This window comes from Salmo trutta, chromosome 1, assembly GCF_901001165.1.
Source record: "Salmo trutta chromosome 1, fSalTru1.1, whole genome shotgun sequence".
Lineage (NCBI taxonomy): Eukaryota > Metazoa > Chordata > Actinopteri > Salmoniformes > Salmonidae > Salmo > Salmo trutta.
Genome location: NC_042957.1, coordinates 18,415,776 through 18,427,814, shown reverse-complemented (window position 1 = coordinate 18,427,814; position 12,039 = coordinate 18,415,776). Strand labels below are relative to the sequence as shown.

Sequence of the window (12,039 nt, the reverse complement as noted above, 5' to 3'; positions counted from 1 at the left end):
CTATCTGCGCTCGAAGAACACGTCCCGCATTACGCGGTCATCCAGAGACGTTTGGATGCCTGACGGGAAGGCCTGGTCCTGACGGACCCCCTCTGAGGTTGTCTTCATTGGGGGCTGGTCTCTGTTAGGGGGGGGGCAGTGTGTGGAGGGAACAGCAAAGTGTTCAGCAACCATGTTAGCAATACTCATTCAGCTTGTACAACATGTACATTCGTTATACAGATATTTAGTGGAGACTTTCTTAATGATCTGTTCAGCTATAATTATATAAGTCTGAGTTACAAATGGCACCCTATTCCCTATTTAGTAAACTACTTAGACCATGGCCCATAGGGAAGGTCAAAAGTAGTGCACTGTAGGGAATATTCTAGGGTGCCATTTAGGATTTTTTTTTTTTTTCACCTTTATTTAACCAGGTAGGCTAGTTGAGAACAAGTTCTCATTTGCAACTGTGACCTGGCCAAGATAAAGCAAAGCAGTTCCACACATACAACAATATAGAGTTACACATGGAATAAACAAACATACAATCAATAATACAGTCGAAAAATCTATATACAGCATGTGCAAATAAGGATAGGATAAGAGAGGTAAGGCAATAAATAATGCCATGGTGGCAAAGTAATTACAATATAGCAAACAAACACTGGAATGGTAGGATGTGCAGAAGATGAATGTGCAAGTTGAGATACTGGGGTGCAAAGGAACAAGATAAATAAATAAATAAATAAATAAAGTATGGGGATGAGGTAGATTGGATGGGCTATTTACAGATATACAGGTGCAGTGATCTGTGAGCTGCTCTGACAGCTGGTGCTTAAAGCTAGTGAGGGAGGTACGAGTCTCCAGCTTCAGAGATTTTTGCAGTTCGTTCCAGTCATTGGCAGCAGAGAACTGGAAAGAGAGGCGGCCAAAGGAGGAATTGGCTTTGGGGGTGACCAGTGAGATATACCTGCTGGAGCGCGTGCTACGGGTGGGTGCTGCTATGGTGACCAGTGAGCTGAGATAAGGCAGGACTTTACCTAGCAGAGACTTGTAGATGACCTGGAGCCAGTGGGTTTGGCGACGAGTATGAAGCGAGGGCCAGCCAACGAGATCATACAGTGGTGGGTAGTATATGGGACTTTGGTGACAAAACGGATGGCACTGTGATAGACTGCATCCAATTTGTTGAGTAGAGTGTTGGAGGCTATTTTGTAAATGACATCGCCGAAGTCGAGGATCGGTAGGAGTTTTATGAGGGTAAGTTTGGCAGCATGAGTGAAGGATGCTTTGTGGCGAAATAGGAAGCCGATTCTAGATTTAATTTTGGATTGGAGATGTTTAATGTGAGTCTGGAAGGAGAGTTCACAATCTAACCAGACACCTAGGTATTTGTAGTTGTCCACATATTCTAAGTCAGAACCGTCCAGAGTAGTGATGCTGGACAGGTGCGGGCAGCGATCGGTTGAAGAGCATGCATTCAGTTCACCTTGCAATAAAGAGCAGTTGGAGGCCACGGAAGGAGAGTTGTATGGCATTGAAGCTCATCTGGAGGTTAGTTAACATAGTGTCCAACGAAGGGCCAGAGGTATACAGAATGGTGTCGTCTACGTAGAGGTGGATCAAAGAATCACCAGCAGCGAGAGTGACATCACTGACGTATACAGAGAAAAGAGTCGGCCCAAGAATTGAACCCTGTGGCACCCCCATAGAGACTGCCAGAGGTCTAGACAACAGGCCCTCCTATTTGACATACTGAACTCTATCGAAGAAGTAGTTGGTGAACCAGGCGAGGCAATCATTTGAGAAACCAAGGCTGTTGAGTCTGCCAATAAGAATGTTGTGATTGACAGAGTCGAAAGCCTTAGCCAGGTCGATGAGTACGGCTGCACAGTAATGTCTCTTATCGATGTCGGTTATTATATTGTTTAGGACCTTGAGTATGGCTGAGGTGCACCCATGACCAGCTCTGAAACCAGATTGCATAGCGGAGAAGGTACGGTGAGATTCGAAATGGTCGGTAATCTGTTTGTTAACTTGGCTTTCAAAGATTTTCGAAAGGCAGGGTAGAATAGATATAGGTCTGTAGCAGTTTGGGTCTAGAGTGTCTCCCCCTTTGAAGAGGGGGATGACCGCGGCAGCTTTCCATTCTATGGGAATCTCAGACATACGAAAGAGAGGTTGAACAGGCTAGTAATAGGGGTTGCAATAATTTCGGCAGATCATTTTAGAAAGAGAGGATACAGATTAGAGGTCGACCGATTATGATTTTTCAACGCCGATACCGATGCCGATTATTGGGGGTCCTCAAAACCCCGATACCGATTAATCGGCCGATTTAAAAAAAATGTATTTATAATAATGACAATTACAACAATACTGAATGAACACTTATATAATACATCAATAAAATCAATTTAGCCTCAAATAAATAATGAAACATGTTCAATTTGGTTTAAATAATGCAAAAACAAAGTGTTGGAGAAGAAAGTAAAAGTGCATTATGTGCCATGTAAGAAAGCTAACTTTTAAGTTCCTTGCTCAGAACATGAGAACATATGAAAGCTGGTGGTTCCTTTTAACATGAGTCTTCAATATTCCCAGGTAAGAAGTTTTAGGTTGTAGTTATTATAGGAATTATAGGACTATTTCTCTCTATACGATTTGTATTTCATATACCTTTGACTATTGGATGTTCTTATAGGCACTTTAGTATTGCCAGTGTAACAGTATAGCTTCCGTCCCTCTCCTCGCTCCTACCTGGGCTCAAACCAGGAACACATCGACAACAGCCACCCTCGAAGCAGCGTTACCCATGCAGAGCAAGGGAAACAACTACTCCAAGTCTCAGAGCGAGTGACGTTTGAAACGCTATTAGTGTGCACCCGCTAACTAGCTAGCCATTTCACATCGGTTACACCAGCCTCATCTTGGGAGTTGACAGGCTTGAAGTCATAAACAGCGCAATGCATTGCGAAGAGCTGCTGGCAAAACGCAGTAAAGTGCTGTTTTGAATGAATGCTTACAAGCCTGCTGCTGCCTACCATCACTCAGTCAGACTGCTCTATCAAATCATAGACTTAATGATAACATAATAACACACAGAAACACAAGCCTTAGGTAATTAATGTGGTTGAATCCGGAAACTATCACGTTTATTCTTTCAGTGAAATACGGAACCATTCCATATTTTATCTAACGGGTGGCATCCATATGTCTAAATATTCCTGTTACATTGCACAACCTTCAATGTTATGTCATAATTACGTAAAAGTCTGGGAAATTAGTTCGCAACGAGCCAGGCGGCCAAAACTGTTGCATATACCCTGACTCTGCGTGCAATGAACGGAAGAGAAGTGACACAATTTCACCTGGTTAATATTGCCTGCTAACCTGGATTTCTTTTAGCTAAATATGCAGGTTTAAAAAGATGTACTTCTGTGTATTGATTTTAAGAAAGGCATTGATGTTTATGGTTAGGTACAGTCGTGCAACAAATTTTGGTTTTTTCGCAAATGAGCTTTTGTTAAATCATCCCCCGTTTGGCGAAGTTGGCTGTCTTTGTTAGGAAGAAATAGTCTTCACAGTTCGCAACGAGCCAGGCGGCCCAAACTGCTGCATATACCCTGACTCTGTTGCAAGAGAAGTGACACATTTTCCCTAGTTAAAAGAAATTCATGTTAGCAGGCAATATTAACTAAATATGCAGGTTTAAAAATATATACTTGTGTATTGATTTTAAGAAAGACATTGATGTTTATGGTTAGGTACATGTTGGAACAACCTTTTTCACGAATGCACACCGCATCGATTATATGCAACGCAGAACAGGCTAGATAAACTAGTAATATCATCAACCATGTGTGGTTAACTAGTGATTATGATTGATTGATTGTTTTTATAAGATAAGTTTAATGCTAGCTAGCAACTTACCTTGGCTTCTTACTGCATTTACGTAACAGGCAGGCTCCTCGTGGAGTGCAATGTAAAGAAGGTGATTAGAGCGTTGGACTAGTTAACCGTAAGGTTGCAAGATTGAATCCCCAAGGTGACAAGGTAAAAATCTGTCGTTCTGCCCCTGAACAAGGCGGTTAACCCACCGTTCCTAGGCCGTCATTGAAAATAAGAATGTGTTCTTAACTGACTTTCCTAGTTAAAAAAATTTTATTAAAAAAAATTATTATAATATATATTTTTTTCAATCGGCAAATCGGTGGCCAAAATACCGATTACCGATTGTTATGAAAACTTGAAATCGGCCCTAATTAATCTGCCATTCCGATTAATCGGTTGACCTCTAGTACAGATTGTCTAGCCTGGCTGATTTGTAGGGGTCCAGATTTTGCAGCTCTTTCAGAACATCAGCTATCTGGAATTGGGTGAAGGAGAAGTGGGGGAGGTTTGGGATGCAGAAAGTAAGCAGTAAAAAGGCCTTAAACAAAGTCAGTGATAACAAGTCAATACAGCACTTTTTCTAGTGAGAACATACAAGATAAACAACTTCCCTTGACATCAAAGCGAAGTTATCACAATATCAGTAACAACTATTATTCTCTCTAGCCTGCCCCCTAGGTTCTACGTTGTGATTTAATTGCAATTGAGTTGTGTATCTTCCTCAAATCAAATTTTTATAGCAATAACACCATAAACTCATCGACTGGTCTGTCTCAACAATCTCTTGCCTAAACCTCTGCCAGTCACACACACACACACACACACACACACACACACACACACACACACACACACACACACACACACACACACACACACACACACACACACACACACACACACAGAGAGAGAGAGAGAGAGATTCAATTTCTCCTCAGATAGCATTTCACCCAGTGTTCTAGCAGGTTTCCTGTGATGTTAGATGTAAGGCCCTAAGAGAGCGTTTGTGTCAGGTTTAGAACAAATGTTTAATGTCAGTCTTTAAACGGGTGTGAAACTAAGAAAAAGGTTGTGCTAACACAGGCAGCCCAATTCTGGTATTTTTTCCAATAATTGGTCTTTTGACCAATCACATTAGATCTTTTCCCATCTGATCTTTTTCAGAGCTGATCTGATTGGTTAAAACCTGTTGGGGCCAAGGGGCAGTATTTTCACGGCCGGATAAAAAACGTACCCGATTTAAACTGGTTACTACTCTTACCCAGAAACGAGAATATGCATAAAATTAGTAGATTTGGATAGAAAACACTCTAAAGTTTCTAAAACTGTTTGAATGGTGTCTGTGAGTATAACAGAACTCATATGGCAGGCCAAAATCTGAGAAGATTCCATGCAGGAAGTGCCCTGTCTGACAATTTGTTGTCCTTCTAGGGCATCTCTATCAAAAATACAGCATCTCTGCTGTAACGTGACATTTTCTAAGGCTTCCATTGGCTCTCAGAAGGCGCCAGAAAGTGGAATGAGAGCTCTGCAGTCTCTGGGCGAAAAACAGCAGGAGTGTTTGTGAGTGGTCAGGCAGGGAACACTGACACTGGAGCGCGCGTATACTGACCTCAACACACGAACAAAACGGAGCTATTTCAATATAACTATGGATTATTTCGAACCAAAACAACATTTGTTGCTGAAGTAGAAGTCCTGGGAGTGCATTCTGACGAAGAACAGCAAAGGTAATCCAATTTTTCTAATAATAAATCTGAGTTTGGTGAGGGCCAAACTTGGTGGGTGTCAAATTAGCTAGCCGTGATGGCCGGGCTATCTACTCAGAATATTGCAAAATGTGCTTTCGCCGAAAAGCTATTTTAAAATCTGACACCGCAATTGCATAAAGGAGTTCTGTATCTATAATTCTTAAAATAATTGTTATGTATTTTGTGAACGTTAATCGTGAGTAATTTAGTAAATTCACCGGAAGTTTGCGGTGGGTATGCTAGTTCTGAACATCACATGCTAATGTAAAAAGCTGTTTTTTTATATAAATATGAACTTGATTGAACAAAACATGCATGTATTGTATAACATAATGTCCTAGGAGTGTCATCTGATGAAGATCATCAAAGGTTAGTGCTGCATTTAGCTGTGGTTTTGGTTTTTGTGACATATATGCATGCTTTGAAAATGGCTGTGTGATTATTTTTGGCAGAGTACTCTCCTGACATAATCTAATGTTTTGCTTTCGTTGTAAAGCCTTTTTGAAAGCGAACAGTGTGGTTAGATTAACGAGAGTCTTGTCTTTAAAATGGTGTAAAATTGTCATATGTTTGAGAAATTGAAGTTATAGCATTTATGAGGTATTTGTATTTTGCGCCACACGATTCCACTGGCTGTTGACTAGGTGGGACGCAAACGTCCCACCTTGCCCAGGGAGGTTAAAAAAAAGATCAGAATTGGGCTGCCTGTGTAAATGCAGCCTAATCGCTTGTCATTTGGGATGTGTGGTTGGTTGAATTGTGTATCAGGTTCGGATGGGCACATCATGTAATGCATTTGAGAAAAATATAAGTGGAGAGATGGGCAATTGTAATGTGTGGTTGAGTATGTTTTATTTTGAAATAATATATTAATTTAGTACATACAGACTACAAGGCATTAACAAGTCCATTGCCAATAGCCTACAATGTGCTTTTTAAAATTGAAAGCAGTTATGACAGTCTAGGTTCATATAGACCTACTATCCAACAAATATGTTTGTTGCATCAGTAGTATTTTGTTTTAGACGCATCTGTTCACAATAGCACGTAAGAGTACATGTAAAAACATTACAGGAATATTTATTGACTACACAACTTTAGATCTTACATCTGCTTCCAGAAGTATTTGTCGCTCTCTTTCACTGGGATGACGAAGTGTTTGATGGGAAGTCGTGTTCCTGTCTTGTCCTTATAGCTCTCCCGGTGTTTCTGAGAGTGCTGCAAACCAATACTGTTCATGATTTCCATGTTATGTAAAATGAGGCATCAAATCGGTATGTTGAAAACAACTCATAGAGAACCCCCATCCCCGTTTCACCTCTCCGAAGCTTTTCAGCGTCTCCTGGCGTTTGAAGTCCACATTAAAACGGGCCCAGTAGGGACTGTTCAGGGTCCTGTTGCGGCTCTGAGCCCGCTGGGCCGACACTAGGAGCCCGCTGTTGGAGAAGATGGACGGGAACATCCCACCGCGGCTGTACGGGATCGTGCTGCAGGCCATTGCCCCGCTGCGGAAGTCCTGAAAGTATTTGATGGTGGCATTCCCGAATGTGTCTCCATACAAGAACTTTGAAGTTGGAACATATCCGCAGTATCTTTACAAATGAGAAAGTAAATAAATAACATGTTATTAACTTATGAAACATATTTTATCCAAGCCTACTTGTCCGTAGGCAACTCGTTTCTTATGGTTCTGTCCATTTTGCAGGTGCGTTGCTCACCCGGGCATTAAGGAAGGTGGGATGTAGGTCGAGTTGTTGTGCGTGATAAGCGTTCCATTTCCTCTGAGTGCCATGTTACTGTTATTATCACCCGAACCCTCGAACCACGCAAGACGGAGCACGACAAGCAGCTGCCAAGCACCGGACCAAACACAGACTGACCCACACCTCCAGGCTAACACCAGGCGACCAGAGAGCAACAAAGAGTTGCCTGGCAACTGCCCTTTTACCCAGCGTGGCCCTGCTGGTCACGAAATAATGACAAAACTGTGCCATGCATATCTGCACTCACATTTTCTTGCGTGACCTAAAATAGGATATCACGTAAAAACTATTAATAAGCTTAATTACAATTGAATTAAGATCACATTTTTTATATTTTTAAATACATTTGGTCATCTTGAAATCTAAGCTATAGAAATTGCAAATGACCGGCATATATGGAATTGTGGTAGCCTATAGGTGCAATGAAATTGCAATAAAATAAATTCCCAAACATGTTTAATATGAGGGAGAGAAGCCCACCGTTGGCCTGTATAGTGAATGTCTTTCTAACAAGGGTAAAAAACTAAAATTCAGAGAATGCAACCGTCCATCTCCAATACCCTGTCACCCTCCCTCCCTTCCTTCCGACTGTCAGTCAGAGCGCCAGCCCCTGCCTTCACCACGCGCGCCCGTCAGTCACTGGGACGCGCGAGACCCAGCAGCCACCGAGCATATAGCGCGGGATAAAACGAAAGCTTACCAATAATTAAAGATCCTTCCTTTCTTTTTGTCGAAGGAGGATAAAGCAGATGTTGCATGCGGAATGGAATTCGATTTTTGTTCCACAGAACCAAAGACACAATGAGAGGGTCTAGGCTTAGAGATCAATGAACATTTGGATCATACGCATTTCAGCAGCACATTAGAGGTTTTTTGCTCTGTGAAGAAAATAGTTAATTTTCTCCTGAAGTGCTGGATTGCACAACTTGTACAACTTGACATGGCTCTTTTAGTCCACCTAAAAACGGTCCGGGACCTTCGCGGAAAGGGGGACAGAATCGCCAAAGTCACATTTCGAGGTAACAAGCTTTTATTATCACTGCAGATTATTTGTCCCAATACTATTCATATACTGATTGCGCAGTGCCCGGGGTTTTACGATGTGATCAGTGGGATTCGGTGTGTGAGCCTGTGGACTGGTAAGCCCCAATGTGCTGACGCATCTCCTGTGGTTGCGCTGAAAAGTTGGAGAAACCCCTTGTCTACCTCCGCAATCCCAGGAGGTGATGAGAGAGAGACACGGATTGTGGAGGCGAGGAGCGCTTTTACGCATGGGAATACATAATATCCTCAAAGAAATCTATATAGTTTTTATTGAGGAATTTTAATTCAAAACCTAGGGTAGGCCTACAACCATTTGGTTTGTCGAATTAAGATATCGTTTTTTAATTGACCGTCAAGTTGAGAAATGTGTTTAATATAGTCCTATTGATCAAAATGAGGTTGAGCCCATACCGGTTATATGCTACGGTTATTTCACGTTCAACAGCTCTCATCTATTCTCCACGGGCGCTCGTTCTCCCAATAATGCGCTCAGCGGAGTTGTATCTCACAATCTCAAACACCATTGATTTTCTTCTCTGAAAGGAATTCGACTCCATTAATGAAGCTCTCCCGTGACCCTCTATGGCCAACTCCCATGGCCAGGCAGGTCTGACTGGAAACAGATTGGTCATCCCAATGGAACTATTTGGATAGAACAATATATTGCATATGTGGATTTACACACATTTGTGTTCACGGAATTGTGTTTGTGTGTTTGAGTTGCTTTAGCTGGTTGGCTATTTCAGCACCTTGGAGAGTGAATTCTGGTTTCTGAGATACAGTAGCTTACGTTGCCTCTGTTGATCCCATAACACCTGGAAGGCTTAGACACAAACATTGTGTGTTTGTGTGTGTGTGTGTGCTCACGTGCGTGTTGCGTGTGTGCCTGTATGTGTAGGTGCCTGTCTGTGTGTGGGTGTGCATGCAGACTTACGTGTGTAAATGTCTGCATGCTACATGTGTGTGGACCGACTGACCCATGTTCAACTGCTGTTCACATGGAACCCTTCCTGTCTGTGAATCTTTCTCTCCCTCTATCTTTGTGTGTGTCTGTGAATCTTTCTCTCTCTCTCTATCTTTGTGTGTGTGTCTGTGAATCTTTCTCTCCCTCTATCTTTGTGTGTGTCTGTGAATCTTTCTCTCCTTCTCTATCTTTGTGTGTGTCTGTGAATCTTTCTCTCTCTCTATCTTTGTGTGTGTCTGTGAATCTTTCTCTCCTTCTCTATCTTTGTGTGTGTCTGTGAATCTTTCTCTCTCTCTATCTTTGTGTGTGTCTGTGAATCTTTCTCTCTCTCTATCTTTGTGTGTGTCTGTGAATCTTTCTCTCCCTCTATCTTTGTGTGTGTCTGTGAATCTTTCTCTCCTTCTCTATCTTTGTGTGTGTCTGTGAATCTTTCTCTCTCTCTATCTTTGTGTGTGTCTGTGAATCTTTCTCTCTCTCTATCTTTGTGTGTGTCTGTGTCTGTGAATCTTTCTCTCCTTCTCTATCTTTGTGTGTGTCTGTGTCTGTGAATCTTTCTCTCTCTCTATCTTTGTGTGTGTCTGTGTCTGTGAATCTTTCTCTCCTTCTCTATCTTTGTGTGTGTCTGTGAATCTTTCTCTCCTTCTCTATCTTTGGTGTGTCTGTGTCTGTGAATCTTTCTCTCCCTCTATCTTTGTGTGTGTCTGTGAATCTTTCTCTCCTTCTCTATGTGTGTGTCTGTGAATCTTTCTCTCCTTCTCTATGTGTGTGTCTGTGAATCTTTCTCTCCTTCTCTATCTTTGTGTGTGTGTCTGTGAATCTTTCTCTCCCTCTATCTTTGTGTGTGTGAATCTTTTTCTCTCTCTCTATCTTTGTGTGTGTGTGCCACACTCTAACCACACTCTCATCTGTGTGTCTATATGTGTGTGCCGATCAATTCCAGCATTTTCTTGTAGGGCACCAGGGAACGTGTCAGATCTTTAGCAGCCCTGTCAAGTGTTACATCTGTTCCTCGTTCCACTTGAGTCTCTGCATGTGCTCACAGTAACCAACCAACAACCAACCAACCTATGAGAAAAGCCTTTGAGGATGTTTTCTAGAATCTCTGCAGGTCGCAGTGATAACTCTTTATGACATAACAATGATGAATTACTTGTTGAAAGAAATGCTGTTTTAACTCTTTATGACAATGAGTAGCCCCCTTTTTGTAGAGGCAATGTTAGTAACAGTTTACATTGGGGCATATGAGAGTAACCCTGCTTAAACAGTACTGGCCATAGAAATATTTACCAATTGAATAGGACACCTGCTGTATTTGTTGGCTGCCTGGCACTGAAACCCTATATTATGTGGCCTGTTGTTCAGATGAATTAAGGAACCATAAGGTGTTCGGTTTCTGATCTATTAACTTACGATGTCAGTTAGAAGGAAAACAACTTAGCAATGTGTCTGATTTAACGGCAAAAGGCAACCTCTTAAAGTGAAACCTGCGTTTTAGTCTGTCTGTCTGTCTGTCCACCTTCCTGTCCTTCTCCCTCTCTCTCACTCCTTCCCTATCCACCCCTGTCTCTCTGGTGTTTGAGCTGCTGTTGATAGCTCCCTGCCTGGTCACTTATACAGGCTGTCAGCAAGGCTTCCTGAGTGCTTTCAGCTCAGACTGTTTCCTGTCTGGAGAGGAAAGGCTCTCTCAGGAAGCCCCTGCCCCACTGGGCAGGCCAACCTGTATATCCCTTACAGATGTGGTTAATGGGGAAGGCTATGTAAGCTTTGTTACCAGTAACCCCAGCGTTAAACATCTCTCCAGAAGGACAAACATAAAGACCCATGTATCCATTAAGTAGATGAAGATGTAGATCATTTAGGATGTAAATCAATGAATGGATCACATTGAAGTCCACATATACAGTACAAGAACCTATACACAAGAATGTGTATACAGTAAGTACATTTTAGTGAATGGTAGAGGACAGTCTGTCCATTAAGGCCAAGTATTTTCCCACATCTACTGGCACCACTGTGTCGAATGAGAGTATGAATATTGTAAAAGTTCTGCTGTTATTTTATTAACTTCTGGAATCCCTTGCCAACGGTATTTTAGAAGGGTGCTGAATTGCTGGCGGTAAAAATACTTTTTTTTTTCTTCTTCCCCTTTGTTATCTTCAGTCTAGTAATTATGTAAGTAGCCCAGTTGTGAAGTCTAGTTCTTTCCTATTCTAAAGCCAGATACTCCAGCTTGTACTGTAGTGTAGTAAGGCTTGATGGTCATGCCTACCTTCTCTTCTGGGGCCTGAGGGGAAGATAACATAGCCAATGTGTTACACTATCAAATAAATTAGATTTTAACAATTAACAATTATTTCCACCATCACGGAATGGAGTCAGTTTCACTTTGGTTGAGACTAAATTACAGATTGCTTGATTCTCAAAGAAGTTATCATTCTGCCTGCCTGGGACTCACTCTCTCTCTCTCTCTCTCTCTCTCTCTCTCTCTCTCTCTCTCTCTCTCTCTCTCTCTCTCTCTCTCTCTCTCTCTCTCTCTCTCTCTCTCTCTCTCTCTCTCTCTCTCTCTCCTCTCTCTCTCTCTCCTCTCTCTCTCTCTCATCTCTCTCTCTCTCTCTCTCTCTCTCTCTCTCTCTCTCTCTCT

The 12,039-nt window shown here is 42.0% G+C and overlaps 2 protein-coding genes across 8 annotated transcripts in view; one reads left to right on the top strand and one right to left on the bottom strand.

Moving 5' to 3' along the window:
• Positions 1 to 7,537, bottom strand: cimip2c (ciliary microtubule inner protein 2C). The gene is made up of 4 exons (XM_029770473.1): positions 7,346 to 7,537; positions 6,946 to 7,219; positions 6,736 to 6,845; positions 1 to 121 (listed from the first exon to the last, which is right to left on the bottom strand). The coding sequence occupies exons 1-4, from the start codon at positions 7,417 to 7,419 to the stop codon at positions 1 to 3; spliced, it is 579 nt and encodes a 192-aa protein (XP_029626333.1). The 5' UTR covers positions 7,420 to 7,537.
• A 439-nt stretch (positions 7,538 to 7,976) lies between these two features.
• Positions 7,977 to 12,039, top strand: part of LOC115175094 (otoferlin) — a 119,942-nt gene continuing 115,879 nt past the window's right edge. For 5 of the 7 annotated variants that reach the window (XM_029734563.1, XM_029734705.1, XM_029734477.1 and 2 more), the window contains exon 1: positions 7,978 to 8,409. In XM_029734563.1, the coding sequence (XP_029590423.1) occupies positions 8,331 to 8,409 (79 nt within the window). In that variant the 5' untranslated portion in view covers positions 7,978 to 8,330. Of the gene's footprint in view, positions 8,410 to 12,039 lie in introns of all 7 variants that reach the window. The other 2 variants (XM_029734635.1, XM_029734312.1) reach the window with 2 other exon arrangements.

Coding starts and splice junctions, on each gene's coding strand:
- cimip2c (XM_029770473.1), bottom strand. CDS start 7,419: ATGGCACTCAGAGGAAATGGAACGCTTATCACGCACAACAACTCGACC. Junction 7,220..7,345: donor CCACCTTCCTTAATGCCCGG/GTGAGCAACGCA, acceptor TCATTTGTAAAG/ATACTGCGGATATGTTCCAA. Junction 6,846..6,945: donor CGCTGAAAAGCTTCGGAGAG/GTGAAACGGGGA, acceptor ATTGGTTTGCAG/CACTCTCAGAAACACCGGGA.